We start from the raw sequence: 15,483 nt of genomic DNA on the forward strand, positions 1-15,483 counted from the left end.
ACGGATTTCCTAGAAACAAGAATTAAACTACTTGAAAAATAACGCGTAAATATAAGGTCTACACACACATAAAACAATACAATTACTGCAATCCCTTAACAATTTGCTACTTTCCAATTCGATGTGCACAGAAAACATATATATAAATTCCAGTGACACGCTAATGTGCACTAAAATTTTCACACACATAAATGTACCTGTGATAATATTGGATGATAAAGTGTACTTTCGGTCCGTTTTTGTTAGTTTATGTATCTGCATTGATTCTCGAGATGCAAAAACGTCTTTTTTGGGGGGGAGGAGGCGAAAGTTTCCCATAAAAGCCGAATTTTTCTGGTTAAACAAAATTGCCACATTCGCTTTTTTGACATTCTATGGCTTTCTTGTTCCAGTACCACTTTTGTTTTCCTGTAGTGGATTAAACTGCGTTTACAAGATCCGATACTTGTGGGGTCTTATGTTCAGTCCACAGCTGACTATCTTGATTGATTTTTAAACTAGCATTGCAATTGTTGTCAACAAGTTTTCGTTATGCAACCACCATATAACAAATGTCATTATGTCCGCTTAACTACCTTATCAAATACCTGGAAGTTGTGTGTGTTTTATCTTATATATGTGTTTTACTGGTTGTCTAAATGCAATCTGGTAGGCAAGAAAGAATTACCAAAATCCAAGAAACATACTTTTATAATATGTATAAAGCCCTGCTTACATCTCGTTTTCTGTTCGGAAACATTTTATTCTGAGCTTTAGATTTCAATTTACAAAATTAAACTTATAAGCGGTTATTTTGGGAATTGTGTTAGCTTAACGTCATTATTTAGAGATTTCTTCTTGTTTTATAACATGTCAACATTTTTAAAATAAGCAATTTATGGAACGCTTTCCCCCTCGAATTTAAGTGTCCTCAATAAATATTATATAGGCTCTATAAGTTTTTGTTTATTAATAAGTTTTAAATGGTAATTTTGTTCCACGAAATCTACTACATTTTCAGAACAATTATTGCTAACACTATTAATCTCTTTAGTATAACATTTTTGTCGTTAAACGTTAACCTAGCAGCTGTGCAGATAAAAACAATTCGTTGGAACTAGAGTGCGTCCAACAATTTGCACTTTTTGTGCTATATCGAATGACCGATTGATTTTCTTTGATTCATGAATTTTTCAGGATTTTATCTTTAGAATGCAGCAATTAAACGTCTTTTCGTGTTACAGTGGGAAATTACCAAATGAATTTGCATAGCTTAGGCAGTTGGTGATGTACACTCATGTCCAAAATGATTGTCACATATCTGTAACTGTCTTCTTGTAAGAATATAATTTGATAATTATTTTGCAGGGTACTTTTAATACTGATACTATATGTATAATCGGGAAATATATATGTGTGGTAAATTTCATTGGAAAAGAATTATAAATACGAAAATTAGAATGAGTAAAACAAAATGTTGCTAAATGGACAAGAGAATTTTATTTTCGTTTTATTGTTCTTATTTACTGCTCTTTTGCCATGAAATTTTCCACATAGATGTCTTTGCCGATTATATACATACTAACATTATAAGAAATACCGGGCAAATTCGTTACCAAATTATACTCCTAAACAACATATTTATAGACATGCGACAATAATTTTGGACCTGAGTGCACATAAAAGTGCTTTGTAATAAGTGCTCCTACTCTGTAAAACCGCAAGTTAAAGCTTAACGGGAATTAAGTTTTCTCGACAGATGATGTGCAAGAAAGGTAGAAAAAAATAAAAATAGCATGTTGTACATATATGTAGGACACCCATTGCACTACTATGATGATAACCAGAAATAAATGGTGCATCACTCAAGACACAGTAGTCTCTACTGGTATTCGAACCGAGTCTTGATTACCATATTTATAAGCAAATCATATAATTTGCAATTTAAAACGACCATTACAGTTAATTATTTTAATGAAATCCATCTTTAAAGGGTTCACCTACCATTCCACATTGAATGGCGGCCAACATTAACCAGTATAAAGTAAGTGCTACTAAGTTGCGAGCTTACATAGCTCGTATTTCTGATCATTAAGGGAGTATAAATCGCGCACTTAATTGATAGTGCTGTTTTTGCAAAAATGCGGCTTATACAGCTAGAATACATTATTGACATTAAACAACGATGAATAAAAATACAGTTACGATGATATGATATTCGCTGTATCAGTGATGGAAGTGTACATGAAAATGTCCTATGTGATTACACTGTTTTCTGTTACTACGTATCGGATATTCTTCCACATTTAAGAAGTTATTATTTGGAAATGTGTCATTATACGAAATATCCTATTTGATTTTTTTCGTATATATCTTTGTTTTTTTATTTGATGTCATAATACAAAAATTTCATAACGTGTAAATACGTTTACTCTCTAGTATCGTCCCCGACGATCATTTTGGTTGCTTGTGAACTGTCTGTGTACAAAAGAAAAGAATTCTAAAATAATAATAGCGTTTAACGAGAAAAATAATAATATCCAAAGATGAAACATAATAACATTCAGACCACATTGAAATACATGAGATGATATAGGTGAGTGTAGTTTCCGAGAATATCGAGAACTAGCTCATTTGTAAACCTTTCAAAAGATCGATGTTGTACAATAACAACTCCATCTGTTTTGATACAACTGATGCTGAAATATAGCGTCATGAGGCTTTCCATTATGACACTAGCAAGATGCTACAGCCTTTCTATTTCAAGTGTGTCCTCGGAAAATGTGAGACATACTTCAGCCCCATCCCTGCTGACCCCTTACGGAGGAAACTTTCCCTTTGCTTTGGGGAAAGAAGTCAATGAACTCGGCTATTTATCAATATTTCATTCAGTAGTTTGATTTTGGCGAAAGAAGATCGTAGGCTACTTAGAATGGCTAACAAGACAGCGCACAACGAAGCCCGTTAAATAATTCAATGTGGCAATTCGGTCAGCATCCAACCATTGAAAAATCTCGGCCACAGCAACTTGTCTCTCCTCTTTCGAGGGAGATACGGGAAAACACACATTGACAGCACCGCCAGCAGGGGCACACTTGAAATAGGCTAGTTTATGAGATATAACCTAAAGTAGCTATACACAATATAGTTTATGAGATATAACCTAAAATTATGATTCTTATTACACAAATGAGACATACATCAATTAATAAATCATATCAAACTCAGTAAAATAACAAAACAAGCTTGAGGGTGTACGAAATTTGATGGCACTAAAAAGTATATATATATTTCGTTACCAATACTGATATATTATATATGTATTAATTCTGTTGAAACCATTATTTATTTATTTATTTATTTATTTATTTATTTGAGTACTACATAGGTCTATGCCAAACTGTTCACTAGCACGTTATATCTGTTGTTGTCTATAGTTCTCCAATGTCCTAACAAAATTATATTACCGAAAGAAAAAGGAAGCATTTTCAGAAGTTTAGAGTGTGTAACATTGTCCATTGTAGCTGAAAATCTATCCAATAATATGTATCTTTACTAAGTAATCGAAAAGAACTCGTATCACACTAACAATAATAAAAAAAGGTAAGTTAACACGCAATCAAGTGTAAATTGAATGAAGCGGAAAGAGAAGACAGAGAGAAACGAATCCTTTTAAAAACAAGAAGAGACTCAGTCGAATAGTTTCCCTTCTAGTCATATGGAACGATGGAAACCAATTAAATTGCCGAGATTTGTCACCGCGTCACTGGAGATACGCAATCTTTAACTCGCTTGCTCGCATCAAAGTTGTTGTTCTGGATATTTGGGCAGAAGTTCAACAACCTGTCACAATATGTATATATATATGTGTGTGTGTGCATCTCAGAAAAGAAAAAGAAATGTCCCAGTAAGGAAACTTAAAAATATAACACTTCCTGCGACAAACTGCTAGTAACACAGGAAGAATTCATGCTCTGTCTCCATTTTCCTTCCTTTTTAGCTGCATTGAATACTGAACAGTACACATAATTCTAGAACCAAATAAAAACAAGCTTGTGAACAGACACCAACAATAACAGATGTACAACGTTCTGTAAAAATTCGAATAATGGATTCTTCGAATAAGTTATCCGTTATTCGACAAAATTCGTAGTTCGAACAATTACTCGGTGGTTAACGAATGATTATTCGAAAAACGAAAGACTGTTTAAGTATTGAAACCAAATATTCAGGTATTTGAGTAACAGAAGAAATATTATTCGAATCATTTTAACAACGAATCACGAAAGATCCTATCTTCTGACACAGCTCGGAGAGTTACATCTATTTTCGCTTAGGTTTGAAAGCTGTTGACTGAAACTTTATAGCCAGACTATTCTTCGGCTCGATGAGGGCTCCGCCCCAGATACACACCTTCACTCGGCTTACGACCTCGCACCTCTTAAAGCCACAATGCTACCGAATTTCAAGTTTCTTTTCGTATTTCAACTACCTAAAAGGTAAGATTTTGTATTCCAAGGAAACGCCTACTTAAATAACATGGAGATTTTTCATTTCCCCTTCAGACCCCCTAAGAACTAAAAATATTAGGTTTTGGCAATTTTCCTGTGGGTTACTCCTAGAAGGATACAATCATGACAAATTTCATCATTGTAGCCCTACAGGAAGTGTCTATACATTTCGGGGCGTAGATGTCCTATATAAATAACATGAGGAAGATTCAGTTCCCCACAAAACCACTCTAAAGTTGGAAATGTTTATATTTAGTGAATTTCTTAAATAATCCTATAGAAAACGTACAAGTATACCGAATTTTAAGTTTTTAATCCAATTCCAAGTACCTAAAACACGAGATGGGCCTAAAACAAGGCCCATTTAAATAACATGTGGAATTTCTCCATCCCCCCCCCCTTTAGATGACCTTAAAATTAAAAATATTAACTTTTCGCAACTTTCCTATGGGTTAGTCCCGAAAAACTGCAAGTATGTCCAATTTCAACTTTCCACGTCAACCAAAAGTACCCGTTTCTTTGTGTCAGTGAGTTCATGTAGTTTTATATATAGCTAGTTAAGAAGAATATAATTAGAAATTGTAATACATTAACATAAAAGGAAAAATATAATACTAATACAGAAATACAACATTTAACGCAACAAACGATATTATTCTTAAGAACAATTTTTTGCTTCGAAGTTCCTGAAAAGCTCAACAGAGAATAAGTTGTAAATATGTGTTTTATCATCATTTAATGGCAGTACCGGTATAAAGCAATGTCGGACATAAGTATCTGATAGTTTTATCATAGCTTGACAAATTGAAAGTTTATCAAATGTAGTAAGTAGAACTGGTCCCTAGACAAGAATTTGAAGGATGAGGTTGTTACCTTGTCCTAGAAATATTTGATATAAAGGTAATAAAAGCATATACATTGTTATATAACCGAACAGGTATTTCGCTACGCTCGCATCCAAATGGAGATACAAATTTGTCTGTGCTGCCCCAAGATAGAGAGGAAACCAGTTATCTACATGAAGAGAAAGATAGCGAAATTTTGTCTAGGAAGACAGAATTCTTTATGAATTGTGCCATCACGAAATATTCTTTATACAGCACGTTAGGGAGAAGTATTTATGTACAGGAACAGAAATAAGGTCATATTTCGCACTTAAATGCTTCAAAAAAATCTCTCTTCCAATATGTGCATTCTATAATTAATCAAGTTTAATAATTGCCTAAAATATATTAATGATATTGACTAGAAATAATAACCTTAGGTTTTTCTTTTTCTTTTTTAGGTGAACCAGCTTCCGAACTTCAGTTGTTCAAATAACTACAGAATCACGTCTTTATGCTGAAAGCAAATAGGGCCAGTTTGAATTATATCATAATTGAAGGTAGAATGAACATCCAAACACACATTTCATTTTTCGGCAAACTGAGTCATTGTTTGTTTGTTAGTGTAGTCTATTTATCTACAGTTTGTTATAAAACTAAAGAGAACCAATCCTCTCTAAAGTTAAATCAGAAAGTGAGCTAAAGAAGTGACAGCAACTGTGGAACAAACTTGCGTATATATACTTGAAATTTGCATGTGTATACTACACTATGTATTAGCAATGAGTATACCATAGATTTCGGATAAACTTTGTGAAACTGATCACGTAAAAACAGAAAGGAAACACCGTAATTGAAACCACATTGTAGTTTCAGTTAAAGCACTAAAAGTGAATGCATTGAAAAACAGAAAAAGTCAAAAACGAGTAAAAGTGCTAAGAGAAAGAGAAAGTGAAAGCAAAGATCTAAGGATCTTCTCAGGTTACAATTTTATTCACTTCCAACCGCATATTATTTGCAGACTTGCAATATCACAAAGCCCTTCTTCTAGTCTTCCAGATTTTTACTCAACATTATCCCATTAACTGCTCTTTCAATTCACCTACAGCCACTCACGTACACAGACAAGAGAAAGAAAAGAGGCTACTATATAAACTGAAATTTGCATTCATCTTTTTTGTTATAGTGAATGATGCTCAGTTGCATCATACGTTACACATACAAATGTAAAGCAACCTCTCTGAAGACAGCAGTAGCCAAAAGGAGAGAAAGAAAAAAACTACGTGGTCCGCATTCTCACGTAGTAAATAAGCAGAACAATTGTGTAATGTAAACATACAGATAAATATGTATGAAAAGAATTATATACGGCGTAAACACAAATAGTAACGAAGTCAAGTTCATCATAGAACAGCAAATTAATTCCTGCACGATAACTCAAATGGAAGTTTAGTACTGTCTATTAATCATAGGTGTGCGTCCAATTCTAACTCTGGATTCCCATTTTAGTGGTTAGTTTTTAAAGCGTACGTTCCCAAACTCTTTTAGTTAGTGCCTTTAGAAAACCCTGTAAACTACACGCCCCGTTCCGTTTCCTCGCTTGCTTAGTATTACATAGGTTTTGGTGCATATTAATATTCCAGGTTCGGCTTCGTATCATGGATAATTATTCACATTATTTCATCTTTCTATATCCAGGTCCTCTTGCTAACCTTTCACAGCCTTTCAATTCGAAACCACAGTTTCAGAGAAACGTATATTGAATGTACAGTACGTATCATTTATTACAATTTTTTTGAGATACAGTAGTGGAAAGTGGGCAGAAAATAAAGAATATCGTTACACGTACATCCAGTGGTGGATCCAAGGGGGCTATAGGCCCCCCTTGACGCTCAGGTATACACTGGATAAAATGGGCTTCAATCCTGCTTTACACTGGATAAAACGGCAAACTATGGTTTAGCCCCTCCCTTGATCATATCCTGGATCCGCCACTGCGTACATCAATAGAAAAGCAAAGATGTTTTGAATTAAAGACTTCTTATCTATCTCTATCATTATAATCCTACTTCATGCTGGATACATCTATCTTCCTCAGAATACAAAGTAATAGTAATACGTAAACGGGCATCGTCCATTTTAAAAACGACAGTATTCCGTTTTTACATTTATGGATCTCCCTTCTGGCCCCAAAAGCTCACACGACCCAAGTGTCAACAAGAGCAGAATATGGGTCCCCCATGGCTGTATGATTAGCGTGCGTGCCTTTGGCGAAAGAGGCCTGGATTCGATTCCCAGTAGGGGCTCATGAGGTTCAGATCCCATGTTGAGCTGTAGATTCACGTCTTATATACAACTTCGCCGCTGAAAAGGACACTAAACTCCAATTCAACAAACCAATCAACAGAATATGACGTGGAGTCTGCAACCATCAACTACAACTATGTCGAGTGGGTTGTCTAACATTCTAGGAAAGTTTATAATGTTTCAACATCCTCCTCAATGGACATACCAATTACTTCAATTCGAAGACAATTGATTATCAAAGTAAAATGATAAAAACCCAGTTCGATCTATTTTATGTTCAAAAATTCATTTCAAAGGTTTTTCGTTGATTTTAGTAAATATTTATTATAAGCATACGCTGGGATAAGCTTACCGGTACTTTATTTATAACAGATCTGCTCCATGTATTTATTTCTAATTCTTGTTTAAATATCAATTTTGGTAAAACTTTTATTTTATGAAATCTAAACCCTAAATTTGATGCCCGTCATGCCAAAGGTAGGCATGATCGGATGAGTTTTGTAGATCGCATATAACTTGGAGAACACATTGTTCTAGTGATTTTCTTAAAAAGGGAAATCAAATTAAGGATATATATATATATATATATATATATATATATATATATATATATATATATATATATATATATATATATATATATATATTAGTGTAAAATCAAAATATGTATATTTTTCGGAACAGATATTAGAACACAACTGCTCCCAGTATTACGCAAACAAGACGAAACATAATCGCTACGGAAATTCCAATATGCGTGAACTTTCCTTATTAAAAGACTATCATTGAGGATACTGACGACACAATTAAGATTTTGATTGTGTGTACAACTATAGAAGTGAGTCACCACCACAAGGCAAAGCCACTCTATGACACAATGGGACGATGAATGAATACATAATAAGATGACGATGATTTGAATCAGGATAATTCTTTCTTTTCTATTTTCGACAAATACTGAATGATTAATGAAAGATTACTAACAACTAAAGAAAACTGTGCTGATAATTTCTCCTTCCAGTTTTTGGTGTAAATTATGCAGCTAAAATTCACTATTACGTATCTTGTAATTATGTTCTCTAAGTCTCCAAAGAACTAAATAAATTGATTGAGAACCCCTCCCCTTTATCATAATCAGCAGGGCTCACTTTCAGTAGAAAAAGATATGCTACAGTGCAGGTTGCTCGTCATACTTTTCTCTGTAATAAATTGCTATGGTTCGTACTTTTAAACATTAATAATAATAATAATAATAATAATAATAATAATAATAATAATAATAATAATAATAATAATAATAATAACGCTAAGACTCTTCGCTAAACTCATCCCTCTTTTCTGGATTTCAGTGAATAACGTAGCGACAATGAAGAAAATTGAAAATGTAGGAAGTGTAGGAAGTAAACCAGATAGTATCATTAAAAGTGGGATGCCTACCTACATCAACGAAACGATGGAGATATTACCATCTATCATTATTATTCAGTTAAGTGACTATTTGCATAGGCTGGGCTTTTTGGGAAATATGAGGGGACCAAAAACAGCGAACATAGCATTACACCGTTTCATTGTACACTCATGTCCAAAATTATTGTCGCATGTCTATAAATGTGTTGTTGAAGGAATATAATTTGATAACTAATTCGGCCTATATTTCTTATAACGTTAGTATGTGTATAATCGACAAAGACATGTATGTGGCAAATTTCATGTCAAAAGAGCAGTAAATAAGAACAATAAAACGAAAATAAAACTTTCTTGTCCATTTAGTAACATTTTGTTTTACTCATTGTAATTTTTGTATTTATAATTCTTTTCCTATGAAATTTACCACAAATATACATTTCCCGATTATACACATAAAGTTCATTCAACGAACCTTCTGATCCTGATGTAAACATTGTAGAATGGTATTACTCCGCCAGTCATCGGATGATTGGCTATCAGTCACCGCTTCTTTCGAGAAGCACGTGCTTGTACCCTGTCGGCGTTTTGCATATTCCCCGCACGCAGCCATATTGTAAACTGTGATTCGCGCATAAGGTGGGCCAAACCCAGTTTCTACGCATGCGTATTCTCTTTTATTGCATTAATTAAATTTAGTTCTTAGATAGAGTGTTGTTTCTGTTATTTTACTGTAAGTAAATTGTATTTCTGGTAATGAGCCTTATAAGCAACGAAAACGTTGAAAAACAGCTTACTTGACAATGGACTATTTTCTTTTGCCGCATGGATGCTGCAAGGCTCTTTAACCAATAAAATGAAACAATCACCACGTGTATTTGTTTACATGAGGTACTGAACGTTCCTTGAATGAACTATAGTATCAGTATTAAAAGTAACCTGCAAAATCATTATCAAATTATATTCTTACAAAAAGACAGTTATAAATATGCTACAATCATTTTGGACATGAGTGTAAATGTGTTTCCTCTTGCCCTCCCCGTTTGTGTATTGGCTACCACGCACGTCTTTGGTGAACGTTTACTTGAAAGAACACTGAAATTTGAATCCATTACCTGGTTCGGATTCCACTTGAAAGTGTAGATCCATGTTTCATATAGCCTCCGTGCTGAAAAGGGAAGCTAAACTTCAGTAAACAAACAAACAAACAAAAGTGTTTCCTCTACATTTTCGAACACCTGAGAATACAAGTGTTTAACTAACTAAAGAAACTATATTTTACATTGCACATTGAAACTAACAAGCTCTATGTATACCCACTTTGAGTGCCGACTACTAATAAACAAGTTTTCAAGGAATCAGAAAAAGTACTGTCAAACTTCCATATATCAACGCTAAAACAGCAATAATTCGTACAAGTTTTTCTTGTTATTGAAGAGGATCAGTAATTCACGTCTGGATGCCTGCAGCACGGAAATACACGAAAACTTCGGGGAAACATAATTGCCCTGCTTCTATTACCATATAGGATTTTGTTTTGCACGCTTTGGAAATTTATGACCTAAAAGTCAAGGGCACAACGAGGAAAGAAAAACAAAAATTCGTGAGATACGCAAATATCAAAGCATTCTAGTTCTTAGCCAAAACGCTATTTGCAATTTTTTTTTTTTAACGTACTTCCATGTTCACACTATAGTGCACAAACCAAATATAATTGTTCATAAGAGTTTCTTATATAGAAAATGAAGCTCGGAATCCAGATCCTAGTATTAACAATGTAATAAAAAAAATACATACACTCAACTCCTAAATACCAGGCACATTCGACTAAAATCCATAACTTCTAATTTTTGTTCACATTTCTATTGTAATGGATGGGACTCGAGTAGAAAATCTTCACACACCAACTCGTAAATAGAAAGACTGATTTCATTATAGCTTTATGTAACTTAAAGAGAATAAACTTTTTTTTTTTTTTTTTTTTTTACTACAAAGATTTGTTTGAAAGGAATCGTCAACTTTTAGAAATTATGAAAACCTTTTAGAAGCGACTGGTCATTCAAATATTTCACGATTATTGTGAAATTCTCTACAGATTTCATCCAATGTAAAGATTCTTGTCTTCATAATCTTAGGGGAAATTTCAAAGGATACTAGTTAATACGACCACAAATTCGTTCAACTGCTATGCGCTTCATTTCTTTCACGTTGTTATTTGTCCTTCTGTTATTTTGAAAGATGTAAAAAAAAATCGACAAACTTACTGATAAATCATACTGCAAAACATCTTTAATAAATTACCGTGTTTAATATTGCATACTCATCGTGACTACGATACTATTACGGAATTATACTCGCAGGAACAAAATGTCATGTGTTGCATTTGAAACTTCACCCATTCATTTGCTGAACAAATACCTAGTTTAATTCTTTAGCTATGAATACTTAACTTAATATTGATGACAAGTTAGTTGGAGGCAAAAGAAATGCTGTTACAACAGAAGATGACGTACTTCACATCAGTACGCAGAAATTATTTGCTTTATCAACGAAAATGTTAAGAAAAAGGTCAGGCTACGAAAGAATTTCTGTATGGCTCTTTTATGGCAGATTTAAAACATCTATATTTATTGATACTAATATCTTTGTACCAATAAATAAATAAAACTACACCCCTCACGTATATTCAGCTATCAAATTATGATTTTGCGCTAACTACCCTTTACGAAGATGAATAAGAGTGAAATACATACAACGATGCAATTTAAATTTCGGTATGATTTTTTATTTCTATTTCTTTATTTTAGTCTTCTCGGCTGGTATTGTGACTAGGGCGTCTTTAGTGCACAGGGACCCGGGTTTGATTTCTGATGGGAAAGCATATTGAACGCATTACAGTCGGTCGAATTGTATTTTAAACTGTAGGTCCACATTTCACACAGCCTCTGTGCTGGAAAGGGGCACTAAAATTATCTCGTCTACTAATAAACTAGGCTGGAAATGAAGGTACGAAGTAACACACTTCATTCGTGACATATGCACATTAGCCAGAGCTGCATGTATTTGTTTACTTAATCTCTCTTTCTCTCTTTTCTCATGGAAGGAATAAAACCGCTACAGTAACTTCAAATAAAGGCCATGGCCAGTGAACGCGTCCAAAGCTGGTGCTGAATGTTAAGTTACATCTAGTCTGCAAAAATTAAGAGAAAAAATCCATACCAAACCATTGTTTTTGTGTGTTATTTGTCTTTCTGAAGAACCGTACCGCAAAGCTTCTAGATTAACAACGCCTGGAGTGTATTTACGTATGTACTTGAGACCTATGTTTTAGTAGAATACTGAAAATAAAAAAATACTCACCCCTACACAATAAATACACTAAGAGTACTTGATTTTATAACACACGACGCAAAGCACTTTACATTCCTTTTGCCTTAAGCGATGAAACAGCGCGAATACAACTGTGTTTTGGTTTTCCCCTACATTTTTATCAATTATTAAAATGACACTTACCTCCAGTTTTACGTCCCAGACTTTTCTTTCGCCGAAGTGTAGAAGGAGCCCTGTAGATGGAAGGCTTGGCCAAATACTTAACATTCTTCCTCGCGGATTTCCTCCTCCTTACAGGCCGTCTACGAGGCACTGGTGATACACCCAAAGGCACGTAAGTGTCCTCTTCAGTATCCGTCTCCTCTGTACCATTTACATAACTTTCAACCACTGTTGCACCAGCACTAGGAACCACTTTATCACTAGCTGGAGTTGTCCAACTTATCACAACGCTTCGTGTGCTATCTGGAGATGTGACGGTGGTATTAATTTTGGAAAGACTATCATGATTTGAATCGCCTATGGTGGCATATACTCCCTCAACATCTTCACCGCAAGCTCTCAACGTTGAGGACTTAACTCTCTCCAACGTGGATATAGTTTTTTGGTCTCGAATTTCCGATACTTCGTATCTTCGTTTTCTTGTACCACCTTCAAATTTTGGTTTTCTTTTCTCTGGTGGGACAAAAATCATGGGATCTAATTTAAGGGATTTTAATGACCGTGGTTGTCTACTCACTACTACTTGATATATATCACTTCGATCAGTACCTAGTTTCTTCCGTCTGTTTCGTCCCGCACCCTTTTTCCTACTCTTTCTTACAGAATTTCTTTTCAATTCCCGGCTTTCTGACTTTCGCACAGAACTCGTCCTTTTAAAATAGCCCTCCTTGCTAACACTAGGTTTCGGCTTTGCCTTTTTACGAAATAGGTTTCTGCCTGGACCCGACGATTTAAAGTCTGTGAACTTTGGTATTGAGATCGAGAAGGAAAAGCCAGAATCTCTGGATGACATTGGGTCTGTAGACCCCCGAGATGAAAGCGTTTTAGTTGAGCTTGATTTTGTGGTCTGTGTTGAGGATAATGTTCTGTTTACGTTTACCATATGTACACTGTTCACGTTACAAGCAAATACAGCTGGGGACGGGGGACGATTACAATATCTATTATTAGTTGGTAAGGGTGGCAATGGTTTATCTTTTATTGCACTTTCCAAAGAATGGTGGTGAATTCCACGTCCACTCCCCGTACTTGGATTGGAAAAACTTTCCTCGCCGCTTGTCGTGCATGGAGGAGAAGGTAATTGCCGAGGGGGGTAATTACACGGTAAATCAAGACTTCTTGGAGACATCATTATTGGGGGATCCATCCATATTCTTCCTAAGCAAGAACTAGCTGACGAATCTGATCTATCATCTCTTTTGGTTTCCAAAGATGACACTGGGGATGTGGGAATACGTTTTCGAACAAATACGGGTGATCGTTCAAAACGCAATATTTCCACTCCGGAAGAAGAACCACCAGTTGACTTTTTCTCACATGGTGACATTGACCTCTCATGTGAGGAAGTTGTAGTTGCTGGAAACACTAAGGGTCGCTTAATGCAATCTTCCGATTTCATACCCCGAATCCACTGACCATATCCAATAACTAATGATTCGGAATTTTCATCCAATTCTACTACTGGAGTAACTAACGACTTTTTCGCAGTGGAATCACATTCTGATTGGATGGGTGTCGGTGGTGGAGGAGGAAGTAATTTGGAGTGCCCCCCACGATCATGATAATGTTTTTTAATCGATATTCTTTTAAAAGAATCGCTTCTTTTAAACGACGATTCATTTCGTTCCTTCTTCCTTCGACCCCCCATCAGACGGCGCAGATTTTCCAATGTAATGGGCTTCATTCTGATACTACAATATCACAACAAAAGGAAATAAAAAAAAATCTAATGGTTATGAAATTCCCAAATGAACGCGACTTTGCGGTCTATGAGCATTTTCGACTGTGGGAGTAGGAGGAAGAAGAGTGACAACATTATTTGTCAAGAAAATTTACTGTAGCTTTTGAATAGGCAAAAGCCTGGAGGCATAACAGACTCTGTCAACAATGAAACGTTTGGTCCACCAACACGATCAGTCACAATCATTACATTCATTCTGTCACCTCTCCGATAAGCATTAAAAAACACACACACACATGTAAACAATTACAACTAAATATCCTTTACATCAATGAAATATCACCATAACGCTGGTAGTTAATTACATGACACGAGGGCACTGTTTTTATCCAGAAGGAATACATAAACAGGCACATTTTGTTGTCAACAAAACTTCACCACGTTTTATATGCACACTTCCTTGTATCCGCATGCCATTCACAACACTACAACTGTTCATACATTGCTCTCTTCCTAGGGTGGATCTCTGCTGTTGAAAGGAAGCAATCGAAGATCCGGTTCATGGCACGCTACACCATTGCTGATCCTCTTCTAAACCACACTTGAGGATGTTTAAACACTACCACCAAATTTCTTAAAATATTAAATATATATATTTCCTTTTTAAATGAATATTAGTATTTAATGTATCAATATCACATTCACAGCACGCAGTAACTAACATGAGAAAACGTACACAACTCACTGCAGACTGAATAAGAATGTACGACAGATTCTCCTGACCACAGGTAAGACAACGAGCAAGCGTTTCGCGGGGAAGGAGCACCACTGAAGACCGCGGCCACAACAGGCTGTTCCACTCGCTACACTGCCGCGAGTCACAGCTAGGCGAGGCAGCCAACCAGCAACCTTCAAAGAGGCACGCCTGAATCTCAGTAGAGGACCATCATCTCTCAGCAACCTGAGCAAGCAGCAGCATAACCTGAGGCATAACAGCACAAGGTCAACACTATTAAATGCTCAAGAGATCAAAGCCCGGCTATCGGTCTTTCCACAAGTCCAGCCCTTTCTTCTTCTTCTGGAGAAGAATCTTGCTTCAGCCATGTGTCACTTCACGCCAACAAACGCAGTACTGTCACTTTTTATTGTCCGAATTTCACTCACACAAAAATGTATCGTTGAACGGTGGAATCTCAATTCCATTATCTTGTCTGCAACATTTATC

General features: G+C 35.4%; 1 protein-coding gene across 8 annotated transcripts in view; it reads right to left on the minus strand.

Annotated features, from left to right (window-relative positions):
* DIP2 (disco-interacting protein 2) overlaps positions 1 to 15,117 on the minus strand; it is a 298,258-nt gene extending 283,141 nt beyond the window's left edge. For 5 of the 8 annotated variants that reach the window (XM_081765439.1, XM_081765437.1, XM_081765438.1 and 2 more), the window contains exon 1: positions 12,539 to 15,115. In XM_081765439.1, the coding sequence (XP_081621565.1) occupies positions 12,539 to 14,261 (1,723 nt within the window). In that variant the 5' untranslated portion in view covers positions 14,262 to 15,115. Of the gene's footprint in view, positions 1 to 12,538 lie in introns of all 8 variants that reach the window. The other 3 variants (XM_081765446.1, XM_081765436.1, XM_081765435.1) reach the window with 2 other exon arrangements.
* Positions 15,118 to 15,483: the final 366 nt, after the last annotated feature.

The sequence above is a fragment of the Thermobia domestica genome, chromosome 7 (genome assembly GCF_964235325.1).
Source record: "Thermobia domestica chromosome 7, izTheDome1.hap1.1, whole genome shotgun sequence".
NCBI classification, from domain to species: domain Eukaryota; kingdom Metazoa; phylum Arthropoda; class Insecta; order Zygentoma; family Lepismatidae; genus Thermobia; species Thermobia domestica.